The following is a 14,919-nucleotide window of genomic DNA, read 5'->3' as shown; positions in this document are numbered from 1 at the left end:
CAATTACTAGATTTCCATATGATAGGCACCGTCATGATGACCAAAATGCAAGCATGGAGTTTGAAAAGTGGTGGATACTCGTGAAACATCAAGTCAGTTCCTATAGGAGTGATAAGATTATCGACACCACAGACATAACAAGGATAGATCGGGCCACCATTATGACTTCATGCCCATCAAACAAATCAAGGATCATCAGGGAATTGAGAGCAAACATATGTAGTGTTGAACACATGTTGGAGGAAGTTTGAGCATACATTAGGTTATGAGTCAAAGAAAGTGGAATGTAAGAGATACCAGAGATGAGAGATAAAGAAGAGTAAAGATATTTATAGCGTGGCCTGGATATGTGATGAAGTAGTCAAACAGAACATAACTTAGACTAGATAATCGTATCACTCTCGAGTCTTATAACACCCTTTGTTATCCAACCTCGTCCACCACTCAACATCAACATCCGTTTGATCACGAACAACCAATTTAACCTTCTCTTGACAATTCATCTTCACAGATTCGAGATACCGATCAGCTGAAGGCGGCAATGATCCATCGGATATTCTCTTGCAATCTGTCACCATTCTGCCGGATTTTGTCCTATAATAAGCACGTATATATGGGCGGAGTTCCAATATTTTCCAATTCGGGAAGTTCTTCTGGTGCACTTCAAGCATACTAGTGACGTTTGTCTGCAAAACACGCCATGATCCGGCTTTAATCTTTGCAAGACACAAGTACTCCAAAGACGGCGGCAGAACATCCACAAGGGTCAACCTAGGTCCTTGTGGATTGTCAAAATCCAGTAGATCAAGAAACGGAAGCCGAATTTCTCGCAATGAGGTAAAATCTTGTAGTGATCCAAGCCATTTTTCTTGCCTTGCGAATCCATCATATAGATCATCGGATATCAGCTCTGGCTGATTCTTAGAGACGCGACTTATACTTCCGTGATCATTCATTTGTAGAACCCGAAGACTGGTTTTCTGGGTCACGAGAGCCTCGTATATGGGTTGCGCATAGTAAGGTCCAAACCACCAGTCCAGTGATGATTCGTCCCGACGGGATTGTTGATATTCGAAAACTTCAAGATCTGTGCAGCATTTAATGAATGATGCAAATCCCTTTACATTATAGCAGCCTTGTTGAAAATGTAGTTCTTTCACTTTGGAGTTCTTTGGAGGCGATATGATGCGGAGTGGATTTTGCCCAGTATTGGTTTCATCGTATAACTCCCGCGCGCGGAATACACGCAGTCTCGGTAGATGGAAGATTGGAAAAAAGAACCTTGGCGGGATGTGAGATTCATCTGTGCTTAATGGTGTTACTGTGCATTCTTGCAAAAATTGCAGCGGTAGATCTGATATCCCTTTCGGGTAATTCTTTTCCGTTGCGATTCGAACAATGGCCGTGTGGAAATAGTCTCCGCATATTGGGGAATTCATATCGAGGCTTTTGATATTTGTGAGATAAGGAAGTAGCATAGCCAGCCATGAATCGCTGCTCCCTTCTCTGAGATGTCTGCTGGGCTCGTTTTTTAGTGTCGCGTCGTATGTATCCTTAGTGAGCCATTCCACGGTTTTGTGGAACTGTTTTGGAAGAAACTCCTGGGCTTTAATTGGGCTGTCGTATTTCCTTTCAAACGATAGAAATTGAATAAGGCTACCAAAATGTGGATTTTGGTAGACTTGGCGCGTGAACTCGTGTAGTTGGCGATCGCTCTTCAATGAAACACTCGTTAAGACTACCGAGAGGAGACGATATCTAATATCTCTGTTCACTAGGCACAAACTCAGTCTGTCTTCGAGGACTAGCTTTTCGATAACGAGATAAAGAATCTCATTTGCCAGGTCTGCCAATGTCAACCTATAATGGCCGAGCTGTTAGAGGCTTCCCTAGGAGTCTTTGAGAGAGATCTTGGGCTTACATAGCGCCTGGTGTCATATTTGCTACTTCCTTTACCTGTGAAGCAATGTCCATCCTTTCGAGTGTGAAAGAAAGATATACACGAAGTTCTCACACTCGGGGAGGATGACCCAAGACGGATAAAGAAGCCAGCTGGTGGTGGAAATGGGCGGACACATAACGGCCCCGACAGCAATGTATCGTAGACCCCAGCGGGTTTACTAATTTTCGAGGATAATAATGCGGAAATCAAGGAACTACTAGAATAGGAAAGACGCCAAGAAGTAAAATTAGAGACACCAATAAAACGAAGAGAAGCAGCAGCGATGTTGGCAAGGATCCACTAGTAATCCACCTCTTGTTCCCCTCACGCAGATATAGCGCTCACCGATCCTTTGTTCTCCCTTGCTTATTGCCGCTAAATAGAGGGTCTCCGATCCGACCTGCAACCACTGACTCGCGATAGCGACATAGCCAATGCTTTCCGTTAAACAGGTGGGTAAGTTGGCCAAGCGCACTACGCTTCTGGAGACTAGCTTGACCGAGTGGCAACATCCGGCCCCAAGCATATGCAACTACGGGACCGCCTATCACCACTAGGACCAACAGTTCTTGCCATTCCTCCAATTGGGCATGACGATCGCGATCGAGCACAATGTCGCAGTAACTCGGTGTTGGTCGATGTTGGGCTTACCCGGCTCAGTCCGTCGGCTTCATAGCTGAGGCCCGCAGTACTGGAGACAAATGGTATTCAATAGGTAAAAGTTTGTCGCACCGGACTTCCACTTGGATAAGAATGAAGTGTGAAAAGAGCCATCTGAGCCGTTTTTGATCGTCTCCTGCGGTCCGATTGCATATGCGTGACGGTTTAATGGCGGGGAGATGGACTGCATATACCGGCGCTAAAGTCGCGGTGATATGATAACTAGAGGGTACATATGCGCCTACCTTGGAACGCTGCAATTCTCGCGGAAGTTGGTCTATTTGATAGTGAAGATGGATACTACGATCATCAAGCGAAGAGCAAAAAGTAGAGCAGAGAGCTTCGCAATTCTTTCTGAGCGTCCCTAAAAAGGATGGGTTTATCATACACCATGCATCTGTAGAATAAGACGGTTGACAAATCGTGAATCATATTGCAGTGAACAGGTATTAACGAGAAAGGCTTCACGAGAAGAATCTTTGAGCAGCAGCTCGGTCCTTGGCCTCCCGAGCCTTGACAGTGGCCTTGACCTTGGCGATTCCGTTGGTGATACCGACATCACTGGGGGCCAGCTTCTGAGCCTCGAGAAGATCTTTGAGCGCGGCATCCTCCTCCTTGAGAGCCTCCTGGGCCTGTGCACGACGGAAATAGGCCTTGGCCTTATCGGCATCCTTGGCCTTGGCGGCATCAGCGACTTGGAGCGCATAGCCGGCCCAGGTCTTGGCATCGCGGAACTGCATGAGCTTGTTGGCCAAGAGCGAAGAGTTCGAGTGCAGGGTGAATCGGAGAGACTTCATCTGCTCAGCCAACTCTTTGGGGTCGTTCTCGCCGGGCTCGGGGAACTCATTCAAGTAGCGAATACCCTTCTGGTACTTCTCCAGACCGAGATTGTAGTCGCCGCTCTTGAACGCGGCATTTCCGAAGCCCTTGAGATCGGAAGCGATTTTGAAGGCGAGGGGAGCGGTCAGCTCCTCACCCTGGTGGTCCTCGGGGAAGTCCTCGTAGGGGTCGCCGGTCGCATCCTGCACGCGCTTGTTGGCATTCTCGTAGTCGCTGCCAGTCAGCTCACCACAGTCAACTACAGTCACATCGACCTCGGGCTTGTCGGAGTTCGTGTTCATGTTCTCGATATTGCGGATGATGCTCTTTCCGTTGATGACCTCACCGAAGACGACGTGCTTGCCATCCAGGTGGGGAGTGGGAACGGTGGTCACGAAGAACTGACTGCCGTTGGTGCCAGGACCGGAGTTGGCCATGGAGAGCAGGAAGGGTCGGTCATGCTTGAGGTCGAAGTTCTCGTCCTCGAACTTCTCGCCGTAAATCGACTCGCCGCCGGTACCGTTGAATGCCGTGAAATCACCACCCTGGATCATGAACTGCTTGATCACACGGTGGAAAATTGAGCCTGGTTCGAGCTGCTTAGCATTTGTCTTGGCTGGATCTCGAGAGGATCGACGTACCCTTGTAGGTCAGTGGCTTGCCCTGGATACCAGTGCCTTTCTCGCCGGTACACAGAGCTCGGAAGTTGTCTGCGGTCTTGGGAACGACTATTATTCGGTTAGGTGCGGATCAACCGAGCGAAGGGTGGCATGTCGTACCATCGTTAAACTGTGCGAGGATGCGCCACGTTAGTTCCGAGCTCCCAATCTCGCGCACATTCACTGAACACGAAGAATACTGACCAGTTCAAAAGCGATGCGGCCAGCCTTGCTGTCACCGATCTGAATGTCAAAGAAGACGCGGGAGCGCTCTGTGAGGAGGTGGTTAGCAAGCCGTCAATTTCTTTGCAGGGCAGATCGGACCCCGCACTGAAGCGTTTCGAAAGCACATACTGGATTCAGCCATGACGAAGTATTGAGAGGTAACTGGGGAGAAAAGTGGAGAAGGAGAGAAGGAGCAAAGGGAGAGAATATATTTCTAGCGTAAAGAGCAAAGAGCAAAGAGAATCAAGAGTACGGAGGGGAAGAACAAATGTTGTGGGGAGAGTTCTAACTGCGGTTCTTCAAGAAGCTTCCACGCCGCCCCAAAAAATAGATACGCCTTCCATGCAACGGGTATATATACACAAATGCTCCATCTCTTTAGGCCAGCAATTCTGGTGGGATCGTAAACTCGATCGTCTGATTTATTTGTTTTCCTTCCTCATCCTTGTCCTTCCCATTGCCTGTATTGGGCTTGGGCTCTTTGGGTTCCTTTTTCGGGAGCTTGGTATTGATCTCAATCGTGACCTATTGAACAAATATGTCAGTATGGATCCCACTGCGGCGCAAGAAAAGGAGCCAGGAAGGCAAATGTACCGCCGCATCTTCATTGCGGTAGTCGACACCCACCGGCCCGTCGTTCTTGAGTTCGACCTCCATCATTGCTTGGAAGACGCCGTTCTTGACTTTATCCGAATTGTATGAACTGCTCATTTTCTTATAGAAATAATCGTAGAGGTTGCGCGCAGTATCGGGGTCGGCCGCATCGTGGAAGTCGGGCCTGTTTCCTTTCATCTTGCCGTAGAGGGTGAATTGGGAGACTGTCCGGATATTAGCAACCGTATGATCATTGTCATTGGCAAGAAAACATACTACAAAGGATCTCTCCCTCGATATCTTGGACGTTCTTCTTCCACTGCATACCAGTACCAGTCAATACTGAGGCTGAGTCCACGCAGCGATATTCTCACCTGCCCCCCATCCTCATCAGGCCAAAACTTGGCTTTGAGCACTTTGTTCACCACTTGATCCGCTTCCTTTTGTGTATCTTCTTTGCCGACACCTGCGAACACTAACAGGCCCTTGCCGATTGTGGAGATCAATTCCGAGTCGACACTGACCGAGGCCGACTTGACTCGTTGGATGACGACTATTGGGGATTTAGCTGGAGCATATCGCGACTAGTTTGGAGACGAGCCGAACCCTTCATCGTATTGTCGAGGAATATCTGCAGAATATTAGCCATTTTTGCACACCCCGCATGTGCTGTGGCGCAGACTCACATCTTGAGTTGGAAGAATCACAAAAGCCTTCAAAGCGACGTTGGCGTCATCGGCAGATCCTGGAAAGTGATCCCCGAGATATTTGGAAGAGAAACAGGTGAGGACAAGGTAAAAGAGCGCGTGTTCCCTCGAGGGGAACTCTCCGCGATTCTGCGCCCTCCCCGGCTTTGCACTTGAATGCTACCGCCTTCCTGATACGGCAACCACGAAGCTTTCCATTCGCAGCAGAGACGAGCCATTCCACTGATCTCCACCTCTCCTCTTGATCTCTCAACAGGGCGACACCACTCTTTTTTAACCACCCCTTCTTCCCGATTGACTGTGCAGCATCGACCCTGACGGCCGAGCGTGCACCGCGAATCCGCCCCCACCGACTCGAAGCCACGCCAGTGGACGGCACAGTCCACACCCAATCCAGACCACCATGACGTCTCGAAAAACACAACAAGAGATCGAGAAGACCTTCAAGAAGGTATCCGAAGGGATACAGGTCTTTGAGAGCATCTACAGCAAGGTGAAGCAAGCTACGAATCCCACCCAACGCGATAAGCTCGAAGAGAATCTCAAGCGCGAAATCAAGAAGCTTCAAAGATCCCGCGATCAAATCAAATCATGGGCGTCCGGCAATGAAGTGAAGGATAAGGGCCCATTGCTTGAGCAGCGAAAGGCGATTGAGACAGTGCGCTCCCATTGACTGCAACGGGGACCGACAGAGGGCTAATGAGATTACAGTGTATGGAGCAATTCAAGGCCGTGGAGAAGGAGATGAAGACGAAAGCCTACTCCAAAGAAGGCCTATCCGCCGCGTCAAGACTCGACCCAAAAGAAAAGGAAAAAGTGGAAGCCAGCGACTTCTTGTCTAATATGGTAGACGAGTTGCAACAACGCATCGAGGCCATGGAAGCCGAGGAAGAAGTATTGCAGGCACAATTGAAAAAGGGCAAGAAAGATTTGAAGAAGGCAGATCGCATGGCCGATATTTCGCACTTGACAGAGCGTCATAAGTGGCATGTCAACAAGCTCGAGTTCCTCAATCGATCGTTGCAAAACGGCAATTTGGAGGTTGGCGCCGTACAAGATTTGAAGGAGAGCATCAAGTACTACGTTGACGAAGGGCACAACGTAGACTACTCCGGAGAGGATGAGACGCTCTATGACGACTTGAATATCGGTGAAGATGTCGAGGCCCAGTTCGGCATCGGCGCAGAAAACGATCAAGGGTCTTCACAGGACGCTCAGTCTGTTCAAGATGACGAGCCAGAACCCAAACCCAAGCCGAAGACGGAACCGACGATGACACGACGCCCGTCAACGCAAATGAAATCCCCGCTCCCTGTTCTCGCTACTCTTCATCCGTCCGTGTCTGCCAGTACGACACCGAGCATGAAGCCTGCGCCGCTTCCCACCCGACTCCCCGGTGAAACACTCAAGTATGCCTCGGCCGCGGCCGCTGCAGCCGCGAGCGACAAGAGTGGAGTGGGTATCTTACCTCTGCCACCGCCTCCCGGTACTAGTCCGGCCTTTTCGGCCGCTCTTCCCGTGTCCAGGGCTTCCTCGACTGCTTCGCCTATTGTGTCTTCCGTAAATCCTGTTGCCAAGAGTGCCACGGCTGCGGCTGCGGCTGCGTCATCTGATGAGGTTGTTGTGGGGCGATCGAAAACCCCGGCCGGTATGGCTTCTGGGACAGTGTCACCTGTGCCCTCCAAGGCAGAGGTCGCCAAAGAGACACCGACGACAAATGGCAAGGCACCAAGAGATGGCGAGAGCGAAGAGGCGATATTCCATCTGCCTCCCGGGTTGCAAGATTTGATTCAATCATTCGACGTGACGAAGGAACGGGCAGGGACGAATCCCTCGCCAGCAATCCAACGCCTTCTTGCAAGCTCGCTCACGACATGTCCGGAGCCCGGTGATGCTGAGAAGCCCCGTCATTACAAGCCTCAGAATCCTTTCAACACACCCCTCTACTACCCCCAAGAGCCCTTATCTATCTTCGATGACCCCCGACTGTACGATACTGGCCGGATTGACACCGATACGCTGTTCTACCTCTTTTACTATCGCCAAGGGTCATATCAACAATATCTGGCCGCGAAGGCTCTTAAGAACCAAAGTTGGCGCTTCCACAAGCAGTACCAAACATGGTTCCAGCGACACGAGGAGCCGAAGAACATCACGGAGGAGTTTGAACAAGGCACCTATCGGTTCTTCGACTATGAAAGTACATGGTTAGTCAAGAACATTTACCATGTCCCATTGACCACGCGCTAACGATTGCCCCAGGATGAACCGGCGCAAGGCTGATTTCAAATTTGTGTACAAATACCTTGAGGACGAGTTATAATGCGTTCTTTCAACATGAGGCTCCAGGGCGTTTGTCGTCTTTTCGTTTCCCGCGCTTTGACAGCGTGGGTGGAATAGTGGATTTGTGTCATGGGGGACCTCGGGGAGTTTAGTTTCTGTTTTCTGTTTTTGCAGGTACCTGCATCGGGCAATGAGTACAATGAAATGGGCCTCATGGACACGGGAGTTCTGTGCTATTTTAGTTAATCCCTGTGAAATGAACCATCCTCAGACATCCTTGAACCACAGAAACCCTTATAGACGTGAAGTGTAGAAGTGTGGATTATGTAGCACATGGGGTGTACTATCCAGATAACATGGGCGTATTGAAGTGGACTTCGAACTTTGGCCCTGTGCTCTACGTGTCTCATCCGGGGTGCCTGCGCCTGCTCTCCGGCCATCGTTCCCGGACAATTAACATACATAAGTAACCGGTACCTCGGCCGTGCTTGCATCACGAGTCAAGCTAGCAAACGAGAACTCTCTTGACTGGGCCCACCTACACCTGGGACTGATTCGTCTGGAACAAGCCCCGGGGCAGTGACGAAGCCTCACTGTAGGAACCGGCTGCATGATGCATGGAAAGTCGCACTAGCAACTCAGCCAGCTTGGCGCTACAGCACCCAGTGCGGGATTTATCTTTCTAGAAGGGATGGAACAGGGGCTGTGCGTGGTTAGTGGCTAGCGTGGCCCCACACGGGGTGCAGGCGGCTCACCTATTATATCATCACGTCGATCAAGTGCGACCAGCATTGACCCCAGATACGGGAACTGCTAGGGTATTCTCTTGGCGATCCGGTTATCGTTGTTCGCAAGGCTAGCGATCGGGGGTCGATGACGCTTCGGCACGCTTTTACCGATTCGAACACTGGTCAACGCAACCTGAGACGACAACTCACCATTCCACCACTAGGAAACCTAGATAAATGGGTATTTCAGGGGGGGGATCTGAGGACACTTTGTTGTGTCCTCCTTTTAGAGACCGGTGTATGTGCGTACGAAGATACACAGAGACACGCCACGCAGCAACTTGAAACGAGGGGGCCGAGAAAGCCCAAAAAAAGGGAACACTACAAGACGCTGCCTCCGTCAGCGCTGCTCTTGGCGAGACGCTAGAAGTTTTCTGGAAGCCGCACTAGACCCGGAAATAGCCAGGATCGCTCACACGGGTTGGTTAAGATGTGTGATGAGGGGGTTGGTGCGAGGTTCGAGCGTACCCGTCTGACCGCAACATTCGATCGTGCAGCCTCGTCGACGTCGGGATTGGTCCCCTTGGCCTATTCTCGTCTATCACTGGTTGTTACTGGTGGCCAGTCTCCCCGCTAGCGGTCCTAAATGGATCATCGCGGACCGGGGGGGCACACGACGTCACCAATCATCAATCCTCGAGTATCTCGGAGGCTTAGGGCCTGACGCTAGAAGGATAATGGAACTTCCATGGAAAGGCACTAGAGCCAGCGCACTTGCACGCTACTGCATGGTCGAGGATCCGCGAATGTTTGCAGGAATTCCCGCAGGCGATCCCCAAATGATGTAGCGCCGGCGGGGGCTGTGTGGTGGGCTGTTCGACCAGTAGGCTGCCTGATCATTACGGGTGAAGCGATACAGAGCCAGTCGGGGCTTTAGATCCGGTGATGGGGCCCTCGTATTTTGGTCTGGATAGAAGAAGCATAGTCGAAATGGGATAGTATAAATGAGCAAGGTGCCACAAAAACAGGGAAAACAAAAGGACATGTATCTAGCCCCCATCTTACTATTTAAGCCCTTCAGCAGGATCAGTACCGGCGTCTCACCATGGTAGGTTTCCCCCTCTCCCTCCCCACTTTAGACACCTTCTGCCGCTCTTCTAGAAGTCTGACCCGAAACCCTTTTAAACTAGACCTCTTTGCCACTCTCCTTCTCCTCTCCCATCGACATCAACACCATGCAGGCTTCCCACTACAGCTATACAGACTCCTACTCCTCCTCTCCGGGGGAGATGGACTTCTTCTTCTATGGTCCTCCTCCTCCTGTCTATGACAACCTGTGTGACCTTGACGCCGCCAGTCCTTTCACTGTGCCCGAGATGGTGCCCGATGTCTCATCATTCCCCAACTCCTTTACTAGCTCCCCGTACATGGTGCCCGCCATGAATGACTACGGGCACGTCTATGAACCGGCCGCCATGGCCACCAGCGTGCCCAGCTCCGCAAGCAGTAGCTGCGGAAGTAACTACGGAGGATGGAATCAAGCGGAAGAGGTTCCTTTGCCCAACATCCCAATGTCATCGTTCGACGATTCCTGCTCCGACTCCTCTCAATCCAAGTAAGCTTCTCTTCTACATGCGCAATCTTAGGAATCAATGCAGCTAACATTAATCGCTCTACTAGACCTGCCAAGCCCTTTGGTTGCGACAGCTGCGGCAAGTCCTTCACTCGCTTCGCAGATTTGAAGCGCCATCAGTCCAGCGTGCACTTCCCTGTCTTCCGCAATTGCCCTGTCGAGAACTGCTCGCGCAAAGGCAGCAATGGCTTCCCTCGCCAAGACCACCTGGTCGAACATCTGCGTTCCTACCACCACATGGACGTGCCGAAGCGTCGAGCCCTGAAGCGGTCCTCTAAGGACGCATAAGTGTCGCCTTCGGATCTTCTCATCGCATCTTATGATTAACGACTATCTGTTTATTTACATTCGCTATTTACCGCGGCTACGGCGCGTTCAACACAATCGCTCTCACGAATACTTTTACCTCGCATGTTTTGATAGAATGCATTGTTTGGGTCATGTTCTGCATAGAAGACTTTTTTTTTCCTAGTTTGGGTTTGATTGGCTGTGATGTCACAGGATAGACGGTGTCTTATTACCCGTTTAGGTTTCTTCCGCGGGATGAATTCAATGGGCGACGATCATGAAGAAATATCGCATTTTGCGATTTACTTTAAAGCTTAACTCCCGGCTTTTCCTTTTTCCACTTTCATCAATAGCTTCGCATATCGACAGAATCAAACCCAGTCATACATCACTTGAAACTACTAGACTGTAAGTACTAACAAACAAGGAACGAGGAACACCCTGGAAGGGATTCGTTGCACCATAAGCCGTACCACGTACACAAAACCGCTAGTCCACGCCGGAGTAGAGCCGGTCTCCACCCAGACTTGCCCAATTAATCTTCCCACAGCAGTAGCCAAGATCATTAGGCCAAAATCAGCACTTGTTCCACCCCTTCCCATACCGCAGATGCGCCAATTATTCCCTGCCCACTAGTGCATCATGAATCCTTCCTGAATCTAACCCACACCCATTACGAAATTCTGATAAGCCTGAGCGGCTAGACCCGGGGATCTCCTAGCTCGAATCCTTCAATTTCGTACCTGTCCCTGCACATGACTTGTAGATCGCACATCCTCTGCATGCTATTTTCTCGAACATTACTTCGGTGCTCGTACGACACTTACACCCCGTGTCCCGTCTCTAGTACCAATAAGCGTCCTAGCTCAGATAGGTCTCCTTATGGTTCGATCTGACTCGCCCCAGTTCCCTTTCAACGGACTCTGTATACTGTTCTCCCGCTCGATGAATTATACTACGAATCTAAGTTCGTTTGATCGAGTTCGGGCCAGAATTCTCCGGTGACTCCGGCATTCGGTGTAGTGTTTATGTGGTCGGTGTTGATGTCGAAGTTAGCCCTACTGCCGTCGAGTGTCTGCAGTGTTTCCTTCACATAGACTCGAGACTCTCATTTCCGCGCTGCGATGAGCTATTGGGGCTTCCAGTTCGTTTAACCAGATGCAATTGAAGTTCAACCTATACGAATCAAGTTCGGCCTTGATTCAAAGCTGCTCTGCCGATACTACATCACCCCGTTCTGATCCAAAGGCACCCAATGACTCAGCGCAATCTGGACCCATTTATATGAGTCTGGCATGGCATATACATGTCTCGGCAACTAGCTGAATATGACGACTTTTAAGCATATCGGGCAGCAAAGCCGCATATACGAGCTCTGCTTTAGTCTTGAGCCCAGGTGGTATCCTTGGATGAAGAATGGCCCAAGGACCCCTCTGCCTTTGAGTGGTGCCACTCATGGTATGCTAATTGGATTAAGAACTAAGCTTTGCGTTAGGTCTTGGGTGCATGTTCCCCCGACTGTTCCACTGTTCCTAATGAAGCGGAATCAAGACGTGTTGAGTAAATGCATTGAATGCGCTTTTAGAATAGCAGTACACGTAATACCATGCCCAACGAGAAAGAACAAGACAATTTTGACTCCTTCAAATCATTAGAGATCCCAAGAAAAACCAAAGTCTAAAAGAGACCTAGTACACCCTCACTTAGCCCCCAAATCTCTAAATTCCTTAAAACAAACACCCCCAACCTTCCCATCTCCGTCAAAAAACACCCCCTCTTCTTTAAGCCTCGTCCTCTTCTCATCGCTAAAAGACCCATTCGTAATATGCTTGCTAACTTTCCACTCACCCTTGTACCCCCCCAACGACCTATCCGCCGCCAGCACACGATGGCACGGGACCTCTGGCGCGAAGGGGTTGGTGCGCATCGCATTGCCCACCGCCCGCGCGCTGGAATTCAGATACGTTGCCATAGCGGAGTATGTGGTCCAACGACCTTCTGGTACGGAGAGGAGGGCGCGGTAGACACGGCGACGGTAGGGTGTTAGTGTTGGGTGGAGCGAGATGCGACGGAGGGATTTTTGAAGTGTGGCGTTTGAGCTTGGTTTTATGCCTTTTGATGGACTTCCTTTCAGATCTGGACCGAGCACTGCGGGGAGAGCTGTGGTGTCTGCCATGATGCGGTGGTTTGGTGCGAGTGTTCCGTTGGTGACGCCTCCAAGCTGGGTAGGATGAGTGCTTTGATTTATCAGCCCGCTTATCGCGAGATCCGGGGTTGAGGGGACGCGTTCAGACGCGTCAGGGGCGACGATCTTTCACGATCAAGTTGATGCGGTTCAGAGCTTTGCTGGTGGATAATGTGATGTGAGAATCAGGATGGAGGGAAATATTACGAATGGAGGGGCTGTGAAGGAGGGTTAAATAGCGTTCGACTGCAGCGAAAGACATTGTTCTCAAAGTGGCCAATCAGAGCGCTCAAATGCTCTCGCCCATGTACGTGGATTCTTATTGTTCACTTTCATGAGACGACATAGCAGAAGTGTCATAACTTGGAATTCATCAATGACTCATGCTGCATAAATTACATGATCCCTTGGGGGCCTCTTCATCTCAATCTTCGTCAAGGGTGATCCACATGCTCAGCAGCTGTGGCGTTCTCAATCTTGGCAGCGTCCACTGACATCTTACCAGTCTCGGGATCCATCACGCTTCCCTTGCGACTGAGACTCTGGACCATCCCCGGATTCTCGGCCTTCAGGCGCGCAAAGTTTTTCTCGGCATCCCAGGTCCAAGGGGTAGGGGCCGCAAACAAGAGGTCCATATCCTCTAGAGTGCGCTGATTACTCTCCGGGTAAAGAGCCCAGACCATAGGAATTGTGATCACGTTGCTCGCAGCAAACACATACAGAGTCTTCTCGCCAATGGCCTCAAACATCACGGGGCACAGAAGAGTCAGCCATCCGTTACCGATACTCCAGCCAACCACACCCCAAGCATTGCCACGGGCGCGGACGGCCAGCGGGAAGATCTCGGCGGGGTACACCCATGGCACGGTCAACCAGGTGGCACCAAAGGTCGAGGTGAAGATGAAGATCATCGAGGCGGCAGCAGCCCCGTACGAGGAGGCGGAGCTTATGTTGCCGGCCGCCTTAGCGTTGATGGCGAGACGCGAGAAGCCGCCGGCAAGGAACATGGCAATGCCCTGGACAACTGAGCCCCAATACAGGGTCCATCGACGACCGATACGATCCAAGGTAAAGACACAGACAAGCGTGGCAAACTGGATGTGTTAGCGGTGAGTTCAAGTCTGGGGTCAATCGAACATACCATGTAGAAAACATTGTTCAGGCCACTAATCCACTGGCTCTTGGTTGAGTCAAACCCAGCAATACTGAAGATGGTCGGTGCATAAACGGTAACACCTGCGATGCCAACCCATTCCTGCATGATTTGCAACCAGACTACTAGTTGCACGCGCCGGCCAATGTGCAAGTCTCCAGACTTGTAGCCGAACAACATTGACAGATACGAATCACCATGAACAACCGTCTTCTCCATTTCCGCAATATTCAAGATATCCTGGAACTCGGCCTCTGCCCGCACACGATCCTCCGGACTACTGCCGCGCAGACGCTGCAGGATATAGCGAGCCTCGTCCTCGCGACCAACTTTGACCAGCCATCGAGGAGACTCGGGGAAGAACCAAACAGCCACGAAAAGGACCAACAGGAAGATGATCTGGAAGGCGATGGGGAATCTCCAGCGGAAAGCGGACTTCCCACCGTCGATGAACGACAGGCCGAATTCAAGCCAGTAGGCCAAGACGACACCGAAGATATTCAAAGTGAACTCGATCGCAATGAACTGTCCACGTGAGGTATGCTCAGCCGTCTCGGTGGCCCAGACAGGAACAATGGCATTTAGAATACCAGTTCCGATACCGTTGATGAACCGGGCACAAATCATCCAGTCGTGGTTCTGTGCAGAGCACTGCAGAGCCGCACCGACAGTGGCCCAAGCTGCCCCAACCGCGATAGACTTGATTCTTCCCGTGCGATCTCCCAGCCAGCCACCGAAAAGTCCGCCGACGAGTGTACCCAGATAATAGACGGCCACGATTCCACCCTGTAGCAGTGAATTCGTGACGACGGGAGTCGGCTCACCGTCCACATCCTTTGTATACCCGAATTTCATCAAGCTGATATAGTCACTGGCGTTGTTGACGCCGGACATCATTCCCTGATCATAACCGAAGAAGAGGATTGAAAGCGCTGCAACACAATTGATGGCAATGAGAAGGCTCCGCTTCTCCAGCTTGTGGACGACATTCCACGAAGGGATCTTGTCGCTCATGATGACAATTGAAGGTGAACTTGTATAAC

At 50.8% G+C, this 14,919-nt stretch overlaps 5 protein-coding genes across 5 annotated transcripts; 2 read left to right on the top strand and 3 right to left on the bottom strand.

Moving 5' to 3' along the window:
• Positions 1 to 3,066: 3,066 nt before the first annotated feature.
• N7443_007764 (peptidylprolyl isomerase) lies at positions 3,067 to 4,447 on the bottom strand (the record flags this gene model as incomplete). The annotated part of the gene is made up of 5 exons (XM_056887820.1): positions 3,067 to 4,007; positions 4,063 to 4,149; positions 4,201 to 4,263; positions 4,320 to 4,352; positions 4,435 to 4,447. 5 exons carry the CDS (start codon positions 4,445 to 4,447, stop codon positions 3,067 to 3,069), a joined length of 1,137 nt encoding a protein of 378 aa, XP_056739511.1.
• A 236-nt stretch (positions 4,448 to 4,683) lies between these two features.
• N7443_007763 (D-aminoacyl-tRNA deacylase) lies at positions 4,684 to 5,548 on the bottom strand (the record flags this gene model as incomplete). Its single annotated transcript, XM_056887819.1, has 5 exons — positions 4,684 to 4,830; positions 4,900 to 5,123; positions 5,176 to 5,218; positions 5,274 to 5,452; positions 5,506 to 5,548. 5 exons carry the CDS (start codon positions 5,546 to 5,548, stop codon positions 4,684 to 4,686), a joined length of 636 nt encoding a protein of 211 aa, XP_056739510.1.
• A 461-nt stretch (positions 5,549 to 6,009) lies between these two features.
• N7443_007762 (CNOT2/3/5 family protein) lies at positions 6,010 to 7,929 on the top strand (the record flags this gene model as incomplete). The annotated part of the gene is made up of 3 exons (XM_056887818.1): positions 6,010 to 6,264; positions 6,318 to 7,813; positions 7,869 to 7,929. The coding sequence occupies 3 exons, from the start codon at positions 6,010 to 6,012 to the stop codon at positions 7,927 to 7,929; spliced, it is 1,812 nt and encodes a 603-aa protein (XP_056739509.1).
• A 1,923-nt stretch (positions 7,930 to 9,852) lies between these two features.
• N7443_007761 (uncharacterized protein) lies at positions 9,853 to 10,538 on the top strand (the record flags this gene model as incomplete). Its single annotated transcript, XM_056887817.1, has 2 exons — positions 9,853 to 10,232; positions 10,298 to 10,538. The coding sequence occupies 2 exons, from the start codon at positions 9,853 to 9,855 to the stop codon at positions 10,536 to 10,538; spliced, it is 621 nt and encodes a 206-aa protein (XP_056739508.1).
• A 1,699-nt stretch (positions 10,539 to 12,237) lies between these two features.
• On the bottom strand, positions 12,238 to 14,890 carry N7443_007760 (multicopper oxidase; the record flags this gene model as incomplete). The annotated part of the gene is made up of 3 exons (XM_056887816.1): positions 12,238 to 12,707; positions 13,226 to 13,817; positions 13,865 to 14,890. The coding sequence occupies 3 exons, from the start codon at positions 14,888 to 14,890 to the stop codon at positions 12,238 to 12,240; spliced, it is 2,088 nt and encodes a 695-aa protein (XP_056739507.1).
• Between the last annotated feature and the right edge of the window lie 29 nt (positions 14,891 to 14,919).

Source organism: Penicillium atrosanguineum (genome assembly GCF_028827265.1).
Source record: "Penicillium atrosanguineum strain IBT 20685 chromosome Unknown utg000006l_segment0_segment0, whole genome shotgun sequence".
Taxonomy (NCBI): Eukaryota; Fungi; Ascomycota; class Eurotiomycetes; order Eurotiales; family Aspergillaceae; genus Penicillium; species Penicillium atrosanguineum.
The sequence above is the reverse complement of the archived record's forward strand: the minus strand, read 5'-3'. Positions and strand labels throughout refer to the sequence as shown.